This window comes from Pongo abelii, chromosome 5 (genome assembly GCF_028885655.2).
Source record: "Pongo abelii isolate AG06213 chromosome 5, NHGRI_mPonAbe1-v2.0_pri, whole genome shotgun sequence".
NCBI lineage: Eukaryota > Metazoa > Chordata > Mammalia > Primates > Hominidae > Pongo > Pongo abelii.
This window is the reverse complement of record NC_071990.2, coordinates 160,433,225-160,450,000: the sequence shown is the minus strand read 5'-3', so window position 1 is coordinate 160,450,000 and position 16,776 is coordinate 160,433,225. Positions and strand designations below refer to the sequence as shown.

The window sequence follows — 16,776 nt, the reverse complement described above, 5'->3', positions numbered from 1 at the left end:
GACCCTGGGCAGATCAGTGGAAACTGGCTCACTAGCTCTCTATGAAGGCACAGTCTCATCCCAACCCCTCCACCCGTTATAAGTGTTTATTTAGAAACAGAATGCTTGTTTTTTGGTACTATAGCATTTAGACAAAAAGTTTTTAGCAAGGCAATTTTACTTTTTGCAGAAAGGGTGTTCTTTTTGTTTTGTTTTGTTTTGAGACGGAGTCTCGCTCTGTCGTCCAGGCTGGAGTGCAGTGGCGCAATCTCGGCTCACTGCAAGCTCCGCCTCCTGGGTTCACGCCATTCTCCTGTCTCAGCCTCCCAAGTAGCTGGGACTACAGGTGCCCGCCATCACGCCCGGCTAATTTTTTTGTATTTTTAGTAGAGATGGGGTTTCACCGTGTTAGCCAGGATGGTCTCGATCTCCTGACCTCGTGATCTGCCCGCCTAGGCCTCCCAAAGTGCTGGGATTACAGGCGTGAGCCACCGCGCCCGGCCGAAAGGGTGCTTCTTGCAGATGGAACAATGGCGAGAGCACACCTGAACAATGGAGGGAAGCAATTTTTATCCTTTACGCAGCTTGGCCTTGCTACGGTGTCTTGTTTCCACTGGCTGGAGCCAGACTTTACAATTTAAATTAAAACCTGACTGGCTAAAACTTAAAACTTTTTAAAATAGGTATAGGCAGCCGGGCACGGTGGCTTACGCCTGTCATCCCAGCACTTTGGGAGGCCGAGGAGGGCAGATCACGAGGTCAGGAGACCGAGACCACCCTGGCTAACACAGTGAAACTCCGTCCCTACTGAAAATACAAAAAAATTAGCCGGGTGTGGTGGTGAGCGCCTGTGGTCCCAGTTGCTAGGGAGGCTGAGGCAGGAGAATGGCGTGAACCAGGGAGGCGGAGCTTGCAGTGAGCTGAGGTCGGGCCACTGCACTGGAGCCTGGGCGACAGAGCGAGACTCCGTCTCAAAAAATAAAAAATAAAAAAAGTATAGGCAATAGAGAATAAAGGAAAAGAGAAAGTTGCTTGTGAAAGGACTTAGAAAAGTAATAATATTTCCAAATCAGGAAGGGGCATAGGCTGCGAGCTGTATGTGCCTGTGAGCATATTCAGCACAAATATCTTCGTTAAAGTACAAGAACGCAGAACGTACTTATTTCTCTATATCTAACAGCTACATAGGATAGGGCTTAACAAAGAGTTATTAGCACAAAGCAAGGAGGCTTGAAGGAAGTTAGTCTTTAAAAGAAATTATTATTTTTAACATTATTATTATTACCAGAAGGGAAACTGAAGAGGAAACTTTTTACTTTCTACAATTCCCTCCTTTTGATTTTATAGTGTTTTTTTCCCCTTTTTAAACTTTTTAAATATGTTTTGGCTTAGCTGTTTTGCTTGAGTTTTTAAAAGAAATAGTTTTTTTGGTTGATGAAATGCCAGGGTAAAAAGGATAGCCAATTGAACTACAGCATAAGTACTGCTTTAATTATTTGGCAGAGTGTCTAGTAAAGGTTTTTTACATTACTAACATACGTTCACTCGGGGATGAATAAGGGTGGACTGATGGGTTAGCTCTTGGAAGTGCCTGATGTTACTGCATCCTATTAAGTCTTTAAGGTACGCCAAATTTTTCCTTCGTCATTGGAGACACGAGGTAAAACTGGTCTTGGAAGATGGAGGCTGGATGCCCCTTGAGGGCTGACCTGCAGGGTACTGCACTTTAGGAAACAGCAGAGAGAGTCTGGCATAGTTTACTATCCTAGGCTGTGGGATTTTGAAAAGGACCTACTATGCAGTCCACGTCTTGTCGATTAGAGGACTATCCGAGTGGAAAGGGGACAACCTGGGCCTCTGGCCTACCGTGCGCACAAGCGTAACAGTCGCTTTTATTTAGAGTGCAGATGGAATATTTAATCCATTTTAGCCAGGCATTTATATTTTGATACCTTGTCTTCACTGCTATTGTTTGCCTTAGGTTTTTCACTTTTACTATGGAGACTTCGGTCTTGTCCTTGTGCTTGGGAGGAGTGACTGATGGAGTGGTTGAAGGAGATTGACAGCTAGAAGGAGTAATTCTTTTGGTGAAATGGATATATGGATTTAAGGACTGACAAAGACCTATGGAAGCAGTCTATTTTAAACCATAGTGTTGTACAGGACATTAGACTAAGCAGAACATAGAGATTTTGTTTCAGAAGGACAAGAGTCTGATTTTTACTAATACAGCTACTATTCTCTGGATTACTAGTATTCTTACAGGAACTTACTATGTCTTCCTAATTTGAGGAAGTCCAAGAGGGACAGAGATATTTTTCTGAAGTAGTAAGCTGTTTTCGGTTATGTAAATCTTTATAAGGCGTAATTAAACAGGGATTAAAAGTAATAACTTGAGGTTAGTTAGATTTAGTTATGTTGGCCAGGCGCGGTGGCTCACGCCTGTAATCCCAGCACTTTGGAAGGCCGAGGCGGGTGGATCACGAGGTCAGGAGATCAAACTCATCCTGGCTAACACAGTGAAACCCCGTCTCTACTAAAAATACAAAAAATTAGCCAGGCGTGGTGGCGGGCACCTGTAGTCCCAGCTACTTGGAAGGCTGAGGCAGGAGAATGGCGTGAACCCGGGAGGCAGAACTTGCAGTGAGCTGAGATTGCACCCCTGCACTCCAGCCTGGGCCACTGAGCGAGACACCGTCTCAACAGCAACAACAACAACAAAAATTAGTTATAAGATGGGAAGTAAAGGGAGGAAAAGAAAAAGAGAGATAACTTTGGAACAATGGCCCATGATTCTGAAGGTGATGTTGCTTTTTTGACTTGGGTATGATGTGTCTATCCTTTTTTTGCTGTGCAAAGGCAGTCTTGGTGGTTAGCAGCACAAGGTAGGGTCCTTCCTAGGCTGGCTTGCGTTTTTTTTTTATTTTTATTTTTTGATGAGGACGTGGTCCCCAGGCTGGTGCTGGTGTGCTGGAAATTCTAGGGGTAGTACCTGTGCTAAAAGACTTTTAGCTTTTTTTTTTGTTTTTTTTGAGATGGAGTTTTGTTCTGTGGCCCAGGCTGGAGTACAGTAGTGTGATCTCGGCTCAAGATGCCCGCCACCACGCCCGGCTAATTTTTTGTATTTTTAGTAGAGACGTGGTTTCACTATGTTGGCCAGGATGGTCTCGATCTCCTGACCTCGTGACCTGCCCGCCTCAGCCTCCCAAAGTGCTGGGATTACAGGCGTGAGCCACCACACCCGACCCGAATATCTTTTTTACTACTGGAGGTTTGTGTGATGTTTAATCTCCCCCCTAATGGGGACTTTTCACCTCTTTTTAACCTTTAAGACATCCCGACTAAGGAATACTTCACTGCCCCCACCCCGACCTGCCCCTCGGCGGCTTTTCTTTCTTCAGTCCTAAGGAATGCTTTACCACCCCTGCAGTTTCTCTTACCTTGGTATGTCCTAATCAAGGAATGCTTTACCGCCCCGCAGCTTTTCTTTCCTTAGTCCTGACCACCAAGGAAATATTTTACCAGCTCCTCTGGTATTTCCTTCCTTGTCTTATGCATGAGGTTACCTGGTCCACGTGGTATGTGAGGACCCTTTACTCCAGGTTACTGGCTGCTTTCTTTCCGCGTTGCTGAGAGTCCAGGTTTATTCGTCACATGGGGTGGGTCTCGATTCCTTACCCCAAAGGCCACCGCAACGAGGCAGTGGGGCACCTCCTCATGAGAGAGGACTAGAGACCGTCCCTGGAGGAGTGTATCCCCCTACGGGCCACCATTTTGTTATAAGTAAAATGTTTATTTAGAAACAGAATGCTTGTTCCTTAGTACTATAAGGAAAAATTAGCATTTCGACAAAAAGTTTTTTTTAGCAGGGCAATTTTACTTTCTGCAGAAAGGGTGCTCCTCACAGATGGAACAATGACGACAGCACACCTGAACAATGGAGGGAAGCAATTTTTATCCTTTACGCAGCTTGTCCCGGCTACTGTGTTTTGTCTCCATTGGCTGGAGCCAGACCTTACAATCTAAAACTTGACTGGCTAATAATTTAAAACTTTTTAAAATAGGTATAGGCAATAGAGAACAAAAGAAAAGAGGAAGTTGCTTGCAAAAGGACTTAGAAAAGTAGTATTTCCAAATAAGGAAGGGGCATAGGCTGCAAGCTGGAACGTGCCTTTGAGCACGTTCAGCACAAATATCTTGGTTAAAGTATAAGGACATAGAATGTACTTATTCCTTTGTATCTAACAGCTACACAGGATAGGGCTTAACAAAGAGTTATTAGCACAAAAGCAAGGAGGCTTGAACAAAGTTAGTCTTTAAAATAAATTATTATTTTTAACATTTATTATTATCCTTTAACAAAAAAAGGAAACTTTAAAAAAAAAAATGTTGGCCGGGTGCGGTAGGTTACACCTGTAATCCCAGCACTTTGGGAGGCCAAGGCGGGCGGATCAGGCGGTCAGGAGATCAAGACCATCCTGGCTAACACGGTGAAACCCTGTTTCTACTAAAAATACAAAAAATTAGCCAGGCGTGGTGGCGGGTGCCTGTAGTCCCAGCTACTCGGGAGGCTGAGGCAGGAGAACGGCGTGAACCAGAGAGGCAGAGCTTGCAGTGAGCCGAGATGGCGCCACTGCACTCCAGCCTAGGTGACAGAGCAAGACTCCGTCTCAAAAAAAAAAAAAAAAAAAAGTAAGTAAAGTACACTTGGAAAGGGGCTAAGCAAGCAGCTTGAAAGATCCAAGTATCCACATGTTGAAATGTAATTGCCAATGTGATAGTATGAAGAGGTGGGGCCTCTGGGAACTGAATAAGTCATGAGGGTGGGGCTCTAGTGAATGGGATTCAGGCCTTTATAAAAGAGGCTGCACACAGCACTGGACCCTCTTGCCCTTCCATCCTTTTCGCCATGTGAGGAAGACACTTAGACGGAGCCATCTATGAGGAACAGACCACCAGACACCAGTCCTGTCCATGCCTTGAGATCCTGAACTTCCCAGTGTCTAGGACCATGCAAAATAAATTTCTATTGTTTATAAATTACCCAGCCTGTGATATTTTGTTATAGCAACATGGATGGACTAACACAAGTGTTAATTGAAGCATTATGGCCCCTCATCCAAGAATCCATCTATTATACCATGCATCACAATTCTAGGCAAAAAGTAAACACTCAATGTTGTTTGTTTGTTTTTTGAGACAGAGTCTCACTCTAATGCCCAGGCTGGAGTGCAGTGGTGTGATCTTAGTTCACTGCAAGCCCCACCTCCCGGGTTCACTCCATCCTCCTGCCTCAGCCTCCTGAGTAGCTGGGACTACAAGCGCCTGCCATCACGCCCAACTAATTTTTTGTGTTTTATTTAGTTATTTTTTTTTAGTAGAGACGAGGCTTCACCATGTTAGCCAGGATGGTCTCGATCTCCTGACCTCGTGATCCACCCGCCTCGGCCTCCCAAAGTGCTGGGATTACAGGCATGAGCCACCACGCCCAGCCTTAATGTTTTTTAATAAACAAATGAATGAACGAATGAATTAAAATGCCTACCTATACACAGAGAATACATTTAAAACATCACAAAGCAATCTTGAAAAAGAAGAACCAAATTGGAAGACTTATAATATCCAACTTCAAGACTTACTACAAAGATACAGTACTCAGGATAGTGTGGTCTTGGCAAAAAGGACAGACGAAGAGTTCACTGGAGCAGAACAGAGAGTCCATAAGGAGATCCACACTTATGTGGACATTTGATTTCCAACCAAGATGCCAAAGTCACTGGAGGATGTAATAGTCTTTTTTTTTTTTTTTTTAACAAATGGTACTAGGTTGACTAAATATCCATACAGAAAAAAATGAGCCCCAATCTCTACCTTACACCACTCACCCACACACAAAAATAGTAATGAGCTGGAGCACAGCCCTGAACGTAAAAGCTAAACTTTTCTAAATTTCTAGATGAAAACATGGGAGAATATCTTCATGACTTGCGGATCGACAAGACACAGACTTAACCGTAAAAGAACATGCTGCCAAATCAGACTTCATCAAAATTATAAACACACAAAATCAAAAGACACCAATATTTATTATTACTCCCGTATGTAGGAAAATGTTCATAATAAGATGTAAAAAAGAAAATCACTCTCAAAGTATAGCAAGGGTTTCCCCAAATCCCAACCTAAGTAAAATATCACTTCTAAGTTCTATTGTCACATTCCAGTTTCTCTCACAAGACGACAGCTCAACCCTCCCCTTGTCTACTGATGTCATAACCATGCCACACATATCAAGAGTAGTTGGGGCTGGGGACAGTGGCTCATGCCTGTAATCCCAGCTACTCGGGAGGCTGAGGCAGGAGAGTTGCTTGAACCTGGGAGGCGGAGGTCGCGGTGAGCTGAGATCGTGCCACTGCACTCCAGCGCCTGGGCAACACAGGGAGACTTCATCTCAAAAAAAAAAAAAAAAAAAAGAGTACTTGGATGAGGCACGCACATGAGAACGGCCATGGAAGGTGGGCAGGTGGCCTCGAGGCCTGGTGGGTGAAGATTCCCTCCACAACACTTTTCCAGCCAGGCCCAGCTATGTCCATCCTTATAAGGTAAAAACCTCAGAAGGATACCTTCTTCCTAATAAAGCCTCATGGCTGAACACCTGTTTGACCCATTTAAAAGGCAGAATGAAAGTTCTAGGCCGGGTGCGGTGGCTCGTGCCTGTAATCTCAGCACTTTGGGAGGTCGAGGCAGGCAGATCACTTGAGGTCAAGAGTTCGAGACCAGCCTGGCCAACATGGTGAAACTCATCTCTACTAAAAATACAAAAATTAGCCAGACGTGGTGGTGGGCGCCTGTAATCCCAGCTACCCAGCAGACAGGCATGACAATCGTTTGAACCGGGAGGCGGAGGCTGCAGTGAGCTGAGATGGCACCAGCCTGCACTCTGGCCTGTGCAACACAGCGAGACTCTCTCAATAAATAAATAAATAAACAAATAAATAAAATTAAAATAAAGAAAGTTCAGCCGGGCACAGTGGCTCACGCCTGTAATCCCAGCACTTTGGGAGGCTGAGGCAGGCGGATCACGAGGTCAGGAGATCAAGACCATCCTGGCTAACATGGTGAAACCCCGTCTCTACTAAAAATACAAAAAAATTAGCCAGGCGTTGTGGCGGGCCCCTGTAGTCCCAGCTACTCGGGAGGCTGAGGCAGGAGAATGACATGAACCTGGGAGGCGGAGCTTGCAGTGAGCCGAGATCATGCCACTGCACTCCAGCCTGGGTGACAGAGCGAGACTCTGTCTCAAAAAATAAAAAATAAAAATAAAAATAAAAAAAATAAAGTTCAACCTAGGAACATGATGTTAACAGAAGAGATCTGTCATTATGCAAACAGTATGGCACTCTGAACAGACACTGAAAACAGCTCTCATCTCAAAGAACCCAGGCCTTGTGTCACAGTATGGGAAATTAGATGCTGGGGAAAACAGTGCTGAATGAACGAAGGCTTCCAGCCAGCCAGTGATCTCTTTGGACCCATTACTTTGCATTCCCAATCATATTAGATCACTTCCCATCCAGAGGCTCCCCAAGACTTTGAACAGTTCTTCAGTGGCCCTTACAGAAAGACACTCTCTCCAGACAAATGCAATATTTATATTCAGTCCACTGGATCTCTGGGAAACACCAGAATTATCAATGAAGAATCTATTAAATGGCTCAAGGCCTACTGGGAGGCATACTTCTATGGCTTGAGAGAAAATCTCCTAGAACTGGTTCCTGTTTCTGCAATGAGGTGTTCCTTTAGAGTCAATGATAATTCACAAACAAAGCCTACAAGTTCATGCAGGGGACATCCTGAAGTTCTTAAAAAAGAAGAAACCTGAAGACGCCTGTGTCATGGGGATAACAATGATTGATCTTTACCCAAGAGACTCCTGAAATTTTGTCTTTGGACAGGCCTCTTTGACAGATGGTGTAGGGATATTCAGCTTTGCTAAGTATGGCAGTGATTTTTATAGCTTGTGCTATGAAGGCAAAGGGAGGACGTGCCAGAAAACATCTTCAACTGACTATTCAATTTTTGATAACTATTACATTCTGGAAAGAACTAATGTTTCACTACATTGATCCTGTAAGATTTTAACCCATGAGACTGGACACACACGTGGATTGCGACACTGTCAGTGGCTTCCACGCCTAACGCAGCTCCAACCACTTGGAAGAAGCCGACCGGCGCCCTCCTGCCCTATCTGTTTACGTTGCAGAATGCTGCGTTATAGAAAGCTACAAAGCACTGGTGGAGTGGATTGATAATGAATCTGCTGACACACCTGGAGTAACTCCGAAACACAGGCCTAAGGATAATGCAACTTTACGAAAACCTGTGGAAGCCTTTAAGGAGTAGAAGGATGGATAATAAAATGCCTTGCTGTTCTCCAAAAATAAAGACCTTCAAATAGGAGTAATTGAAATAAGTACTTGTACATTATGCTTTCCAAAAAAAAAAAAAAAAGAGCACTGGAATGAGACTCACGTGTCTAAAACCTCCAGAGAATATGGTACTGGGTGCCGGACTGGATGGGAGATTCTGTTGCTTCAAAATAGGGTTAGTAGAGCATTTGGGATCCTCTTGATTGAGAGGTTTCAGAATATCTGGTGCACTGACCTTCTGGAGAAGGAAAAACAAAAATTAATATTACAGTCTCCATCCCAGTTTGGTTTTGTTCAAATGTGGTGACTTCAGCAAGCATCTATGACTTGATGTTACTAACATGCAAACTTCTGAGTAGGAGGACACACCTGCATTTGGTAAATGCGTGCGCGTGCACACACACACACACGCACGCATGCACACAAGGCCCAGAGACAGACAACATCCAGCTTTGGGATAGTCATGAACAGTCATGAGTAGATTACTCGTGGATTAGTAAAAGTCTTAAGTCCAAATGTTAGCCTTAATAAATGGTCCTGGCATTTAATCACTTGATATATAATAATTAGCCTGATAAGCAGAGTTTTAGCTCTAAGATGCTTATAAAAAGGGAAAAATCAAAATATGTCTCTAAATTTTCTAAAAATACTTTGCTAATAGTTGACGCTTTTTTTTATTTTTTCTTTCTTTTTTTGAGACGGAGTCTTGCTCTGTCACCCAGGCTGGAGGCTGCAGTGCGCTGGCACAATCTTGGCTCACTGCAGCCTCCATCTCTCGGGTTCAAGCAATTCTCCTGCCTCAACCTCCCAAGTAGCTGGGACTACAGGCATGTGCCACCACACCTGGCTAATTTTTGTATTTTTAGTAGAGATGGGGTGTCACCATGTTGGTCAGGCTGACCTCAAACTCCTGACCTCAAGTGATCCACCTGCCTCAGCCTTCCAAAGTGCTGGGACTACAGGCGTGAGCCACCACGCACAGCCAAGCTGACATTTCTATGATGTATACAGTTGTGTTTTCCAATATGGTAGTCACTAGCCACACGACTACTTAAATTAATTGAAATCAAACAAAATTAACTTCTCAGTTGCACTAGACCCATTTCAAATGCTCAGTGGCCACATGCAGCCCTGGGCATTGTGTGGACAGCTCACATAAAGATCATTCCCATCCCTGCAGAAAAGTTCCATTGGACAGTGCCCGCAGAGCACAATAAACACAACGGGCAAGGTGGGAAAACCTCTTAATGACTGAAAATATACAGTTTCCAAGTGGAGACTTTAGTTTTTGGTGCTAGGTTGAAAGCAGAACTCAGAAATACAACAGTTGCCCCACAGTCATAATTTTCAGGAAGAAAATACTAAGTGAGAATATGATAGAACAAATGAAAGAAATGATTACCTCCAAATTATTTATGCTTTCCATCCCCAGAATGCCAACTTAATTCTTATGGACATTTATTTGTTAAGCAACACTATATTGATGCCACTACGCTAAATCTGGGGGCTGGAAGAGTAGAAGGGGAGGAAGAGAGAAGAAAGAGGAGAAGATGAAACATCCATCCTCCAAGGGCTCACTAGCTAGTAGGAAGACAGAGACACCATTCAAATGGAAGCGCCAGCCAGGTCAATGGGAAAGAGGCCAGAGAGAGTTTTCTCCAAGCCTCTGGGATCGTCTTCAGTGGGGCTGCAATCATCCGAGAGAATGCTGAGGCTGGCTGGGGTAAGCCTGAGAGGGAAGGCCTTCCACCTGGAGCAGCTGGTGACGGTTAAACAGAAAGCACGTCCTAGACCTACAGACACGTGGACACAGATCATGAACACACAGGGGATGTGTGATGTTGTCTGAGGGGACACTAAAGGCGTGACAGAAGTGTCAATCAAAGCCACAGCGAAGGAGCCAGAGGCTGGAAGAGCCAGAAGATCCAATGAGAGGGGTTCAAGAATGAAGGTGTGCCAGAGGAAAAAGGAGAAAAAGCTTACCTGCAGTTAAAGAAAGGCACATTTTAAATAACTGCCCATTATATTGGCAAATGTTAAAAATTATAAAGTTGAGTTTTACTAGATGAAGAGACTCCTGGAGATGGATGGTGGTGACAGGTGCACAACATTAGGAATGTTTTCAATGCCACGAACTATACACTTAAAATGGTACAGATGGTAAGTCTTACATGTATTTTACTATAATAAACATTTTGAGAAAAAAAAAGGTACAAAGTTGAATGTTGGCAAGTGTGCTGGAAAACAGGTGACTCTGCCCTGCCAGTGGTCAGGTAAACTGAGTCAACCTCAGTGGAGGGCAACTTGGCAGCATGAACTAAAAGCCTTAAAAAGTAGCTGTTAGGCCGGGCGTGGTGGCTCACACCTGTAATCCTAGCACTTTGGGAGGCTGAGGCAGGTGGATCACGAGGTCAGGAGATTGAGACCTGGCTAACACGGTGAAACTCTGTCTCTACTAAAAATATAAAAATTAGCACGTGCCTGTAAGTCCTAGCTACACAGGAGGCTGAGGCAGGAGAATCACTTGGACCTGGGAGGCGGAGGTTGCAGTGAGTCGAGATCGTGCCACTGCACTCCAGCCTGGGCGACAGAGCAAGACTCTGTCTCAAAAAAAAAAAAAAAAAAAGTAGCTGTTAAAAAGGAATAGCTGGCCAGGCACGGTGGCTCACACTTGTAATCCCAGCACTTTGGGAGGCCGAGGCTGGCAGATCACCTGAGGTTAGAAGTTCAAGACCAGCATGGCCAAAATGGAGAAACCCTGTCTCTACTAAAAATACAAAAATTAGCTGGGTGTGGTGGCGGGCGCCTATAGTCCTAGCTACTCAGGAGGCTGAGACAGGAGAATGGCTTGAACCTGGGAGGTGGAGGTTGCAGTGAGCCCAGATTGCTCGCTGTCTGGGTGACAGAGCAAGACTCCATCTAAAAAAAAAAAAAACTAGAAAAGAGAGAAAATCTTTTTCCTCCACCTCTGTCCTCAGTTCCCCTCCCCAGAGATAGCCCCTCCTGACGGTTTTTAGGCATCCTTCCTGTTTAACAGGTGCATGTTATTATGGCCAATATAGGTCAATACTGTACATTCATAACACATACAATAAAATCCCAGTGGAATGCACAGGAGAGGAGAGGTAAGAACTCACTTCTTGAAGAATTCTGGCTCAGATGCTTAAGTCAGCATTTCTGAAGGGGCGTTTTCAGAACATGTGGTTCAAACTTAACAGTCAGAGAAGTGGTGTGGGAAAGATCCTGAGCTGTTTTCTCAGTTAACATCCCCGAGTCACCGCGTGATTTTAAGGTGGGAGGATCACTTGAGCCCAGGAATTCAAGACCTGTCTGGGCAACGTGGTAAAACCCTATCTCTAGAAAAAATACAAAAATTAGCTGGGCAGAGTGGTGTACCCCTGTAGTTCCAGCTACTCAGGGGTGCTGAAGTGGGAGGATCACCTGAGCCCAGGAGGTAGAGGCTACAATGAGCCGTGTTTGCACCACTACACTCCAGCCTGGGTGACAAAGTAAGACCCTATCTCAAAAAAAAAAAAGAAAGTTATCGACTACTTCTGTGCCTCAATGTAGCCCCTTGCAAGATGGGCACCAGCATCCTCTACTTCCAAAGCAGGGCCACTGTGTTCTACAATTAACGTTGACAAGATGCTCCAACATGCTCTGATGAAAATGAGAGGAATTTTGGTGAGCTCCTCAGCTAAGGCATGTGTAACTGCAGTCTGATGAATGTTCTATTTAAAGACCTACTCCTGGGCCAGGCGCAGTGGCTCACACCTGTAATCCCAGCACTTTGGGAGGCTAAGGCAGGCGCATCGATTGAGCTCAGGAGTTTGAGACTAGCCTAGGCAACACAGCAAAACCCCGTTTCTACTAAAAATCCAAAAATTAGCCAAGTGTGGTGGTGCATGCCTGTAATCCTATCCACTCAAGAGGCTGAGGCATGAGAATCACTTGAACTGGGGAGGGAGAGGTTGCAGTGAGCCGAGACTGTGCCATCGTACTCCAGCCTGGGCAACAGAATGAGACTCTGTCTCAAAAATAAATAAAAACAAATAAATAGAGATGTACTCCTTATATTTCAACCCAATAGTTATTTAGTATTTATAGATCATACTATCATTGCTGAGTACTTTATAAACATTTGGCTAAACTGTCCCTTAAAACAGCCATATCTGGCTGGGCGTGGTGGCTCACACCTGTAATCCTAGCACTTTGGGAGGCCTAGGTGGGAGGACTGCTTGAGCCCAGGAGTTTGAGACCAGCCTGGGCAACACAGTGAGACCTCATCTCTACTAAAAAAAAAAAAAAAAAAAAATCAGCCAGGTATGGTGCCATATCCCTGTAGTCTCAGCTACTTGGGAGGCTGAGGTGGGAGGATCACTTAAGCCTGGGAGATGGAGACTACAGTGACCCATGATAGCACCACTGCACTCCAGCCTGGGCAAGAGAGCGAGACTTGGTCTCAAAATGAAACAAAGAAACCAATCCAGCCACATCCTCAATTAAGGTGGGGAGAGAGAAGGCCTGCAGAAAGCTGGAAGCATTCCTGCCAAGAGCATGGCTGAGAAGTGGACACACACATAACAATGTCTACTTGGATCGGCTCTCTAGCCACCGTCTCCCCACCGTCTCCCCTGCACCCCACCACTTCTATCCCTGAGCTCCCTTAGCCCTTCAGACAACCCCGGCCAGACTCTGGGCCACCTACATGTGCAGCAGGGGAGGGGGCGTGCCGAGGACCCACGGGCCATCCTCATGCAGAACGCCACAAGCCCAGCCTGTGGTGCGTGGGATGCGCCACCACACAGCACATCACGGTGCAAATGGGAAATGTGTCCCACCTCTGGGGCGTGGACAGGGCGTGGCTGGTCTCTGGAGGAGGCTCCACCTAGCTCTTGGTCATCTCTTTGCCCCAGTGTCCCCGTCTTTAATGGGGACAGGAACAGTACCAACTTCATAGGGCTGTGTTAAGGATCACAAAGGCTAAATACCTCTGAGGGGCATTACGCTGAGAACAATGCCAGGCATCTGGTTAACCCCAAGTCAATGTTAGCCTCTGAGTGGTTTCCTGTGACTCAAGCAAGTAAGAGAATTACTCATGCTTCCACAATCCCCTTCCTGAACCCTCTTTCTTCAGCAGTCCTTGTTTGTCCTTCTTATGGGAACATAGAGTTTAGAATTCAGAGTCAAATCCCAGGTCTGCTCCTGGCTCTATCTTTCATTCACTATGTGACATTAGACATGTTGGTTAACCTCTTACGAAAACTCAGGTTCTTGAATTTTTTTTTTTTTTTTTTTTTCTTTTTGAGACAGAGTTTCACTCTTGTCACCCAGGCTGGAGTGCAATGGCACGATCTTGGCTTACTGCAATCTCCGCCTCCTAGGTTCAAGCAAAGATTCTCCTGCCTTGGCCTCCTGAGTAGTTGGGATTACAGGCACTCGCCATCACGCCTGGCTAATTTTTGTATTTTTAGTACAGACGGGGTTTTACCATGTTGGCTAGGCTGGTCTCTAACACCTGACCTCAGGTGATCCACCCACCTCAGCCTCCCAAAGTGTTGGGGTTACAGGCATGAGCCATGGCACCCAGCCAATTTTTAAATTTTTAATTTATTATTATTTGAGACAGGGTTTCACTCTGTCACCCAGGCTGGAGTGCAGTGGTGCAACCATAGCTTACTGCAGCCTTGACCTCCCGGGCTCAAGCGATCCTCCCACCTCAGTCTCCCGAGTAGCTGGGGTTATAGACATGTGCCAACACACTCAGCTGTTTGTATTTTTGTAGAGACAGGGTTTCCCCATGTTGCCCAGGCTGGTCTCCAACTCCTTGGCTCAAGCAATCTGCCCACCTTGGCTTCCCAAAGTGCTGGGATTCCAGGCATGAGCCACCAGGCTTGGCCGATCTTTATCATGGGAATAACAATATCTATCACGGTATTTTTGTAAGAATTAAATGTGATAAAGTAGGTAAGAAAAAATGCTGCCACCATGTGTGGAACACAGGGCTTCATATAGTTGCTAACCCTCCCCTCCACCTGTTTCACTAGGAGAAGGAGTGATCCCCAGAGGGAGTTCGGAGGAAGCTTCTGTAGACCCTGGGAAGCTGACAGGAACTGACACTTGTGTTATAGAATTTCAAACACCTGCCAAATACATTTCAAACTGTCTAGACACCTCACTCCTAAAGTGTGGTCTGAAAACTTCACAGCATAGACTTCGTCAGATCCCAGGAGTTCACCAAAAATGCATCTGCGGTTCCTCATCTCACGTCCACCCTGCAGCTACTGATTTAGAATCTGTATTTTAAGAGCCCCAGTGATTCCTATACTCATAAGAGCTGGGAATCACCACCTCAGAGTTCAGTCCTCTTTTGGCTATACAACCTTTGGCATGTGACTTAATCTAAACCTCCATTTCTTTACATGTAAAACGAGGCTGCATGCAATACCTACCCTAGAGGGTGGTTATGAAGATAAAATGAGATAGCCTAGTTAAGCTATTAGTAGAGAGTCCAGCACATCATAGTCAATGCTGGCAATTTAGATAAAATATTTAGATGACTTAGATAGCAAATCAAGATACTACATTATCTCATTAGATGTTTACAAAACCTTGTGCTGTGGGCAGAACAGGTATTAATTATCACCTTCATTTTACAGAGGGGCACACTGGGCTCAAGTGGGAGGCAGGACGTGAACTCTCAAGAGGCTGTGTGCAAGTTCCAGCAGGAGAGTGGGGCTGACCTCACACCCTCGCCTAAAGGACAGTCTGAGTGGAGCCCACAGCAGCAGAGAAGGGATACCACTTCTGTCCAGCCTACCAGGGCAGTCACATCAACACGGCAAGCAACAGCTGGTGGCAGCTGCCCAGCCAAGGCACCTCAGCTGAACTAGAATGCAGGTTTTCCCATTCTAAGGTTGGCTCTCTCTCATACCTGAAGCGTTCACTCCAGGCTGGGTTAGTCCTGGTGGGAAGGTGGAATAATTATTTCCCTAGAAGCCTTTACTAAGGGAGCTCTCACTTGTGGTGTGGACAGCGGGGGAAGAGCGCCCCACAGACTTGCTCTCGCCTTTATGTTTTCAATAGTTTCCATAGAGGCCAGGACAGATTTTAACCAAAGGCTGCTGGTCTTGCAGACTCCAGGGCTAACCTGGCAGGTGTGGGCCCTGCAGGAAGCCCTTGGGCTTTGGCGCAGCCTTGAAGCCAGCAGGGAGCTCTGTGGACACAGAGGAGCCTCAGGGGCTTGTGATTAGGTGGAAGCCTTTCCTTGTGCTGAACAGTTTTCCAGACTGACCTTGAATCCTGACCTGCCTTGGGCCAGCCCTGCCCAAATAGAGGCGCTGACTGGTAATTATGTTTTTCTGATGGCTTACTGTTTTTCTATAAAACCAAAGAAAACATAAATCTACAGAGAAGGCAGGCTAGAAAGTTCTGGAAGACAACATGAAGGTGATCAGCGTGGAGGCCTTGCGGGGCTCAGGGTACCCTGGTGGTGACGTTGACCGCAGTGTCAGACTGGCTCCGTCTCTCTGTCTGGCCCGCACACTGCCCGGGGCCCGTGGCAAGAAGATGCTTCTCAGAAGTCATATCATTCTGGGATTTGGAGAGCTCTAAAAGGCAAACACAATGGTTGATGGGTGGGAACAAGCAGCTTTGCTGAGACTTGTGGGAGCCTCTTCTGGGGTTCACTGAACCCACAGACAGTGGGTCCCAAGGTCCTAAGAGGGCAAAGTGCATGGAGGAGCAAGGGCGGCACATTCCCCCACCAAGTGCAGAGGCGTTGGGAAGGTGAGCAGATAGTGTGCTGGATCAGGGCAGGAGAGGGCTGGCTTCCTTCAAGGTCCTGCTGTGGCCACCCAGGCCATGGCCAGGGTGAGAGGTGAAGCGAAATCGTCCACCCAAGCTCCTCTATGTTCCAAGTCACACACATGCATGTGCACTCGTCCAAACACAAAGACAGCAGCCTACCAAACAAGCCGGCTTTCTAGGGGTTCCTTACAAAGATGTTACAACTTAACACCATTTCTTGTGACTTTTTGAAGCGAGGTAAAAATAAGATTTGGGGTGTCCTCATAACAATTATAATAAGCAAACCCTGGAAAGATGACTGTAAACAAATGTTTCATTTTTACAGTATAATAGTGGTCTAGAATAAAGATGAATAAAGTTTGAAGGAAGGAAGCCACATACAGAAGTGAGAGAACCACCTTGAAGATAGTTTCATCCTCCGAAGATGGTTTCATTTTCCCTTGAGAACCCCATTCCTCCAAACGGGCACCTTAAAACTGTCCCTAGAGCTGTGCTGTCCAGTAGAGAGACAATGCAAGTCACACATATAATTTTAAATTTTATAGTAGCCACATTAAAAAAG

The 16,776-nt window shown here is 45.7% G+C and overlaps 1 protein-coding gene and 1 pseudogene across 18 annotated transcripts in view; one reads left to right on the top strand and one right to left on the bottom strand.

Moving 5' to 3' along the window:
- SYTL3 (synaptotagmin like 3) overlaps nucleotides 1-16,776 on the bottom strand; it is a 116,902-nt gene that overhangs the window by 29,696 nt on the left and 70,430 nt on the right. For 14 of the 18 annotated variants that reach the window (XM_063725261.1, XM_054558392.1, XM_024248273.2 and 11 more), the window contains 2 exons: nucleotides 15,891-16,015; nucleotides 8,509-8,643 (listed from right to left, as the gene is read on the bottom strand). In XM_063725261.1, coding sequence (XP_063581331.1) covers nucleotides 8,509-8,643; nucleotides 15,891-16,015 — 260 coding nt within the window. The remainder of the gene's footprint in view (nucleotides 1-8,508; nucleotides 8,644-15,890; nucleotides 16,016-16,776) is intronic. The other 4 variants (XM_054558405.1, XM_054558404.1, XM_063725263.1 and 1 more) reach the window with 1 other exon arrangement.
- LOC112133778 (archaemetzincin-2-like) lies at nucleotides 7,238-8,420 on the top strand (annotated as a pseudogene).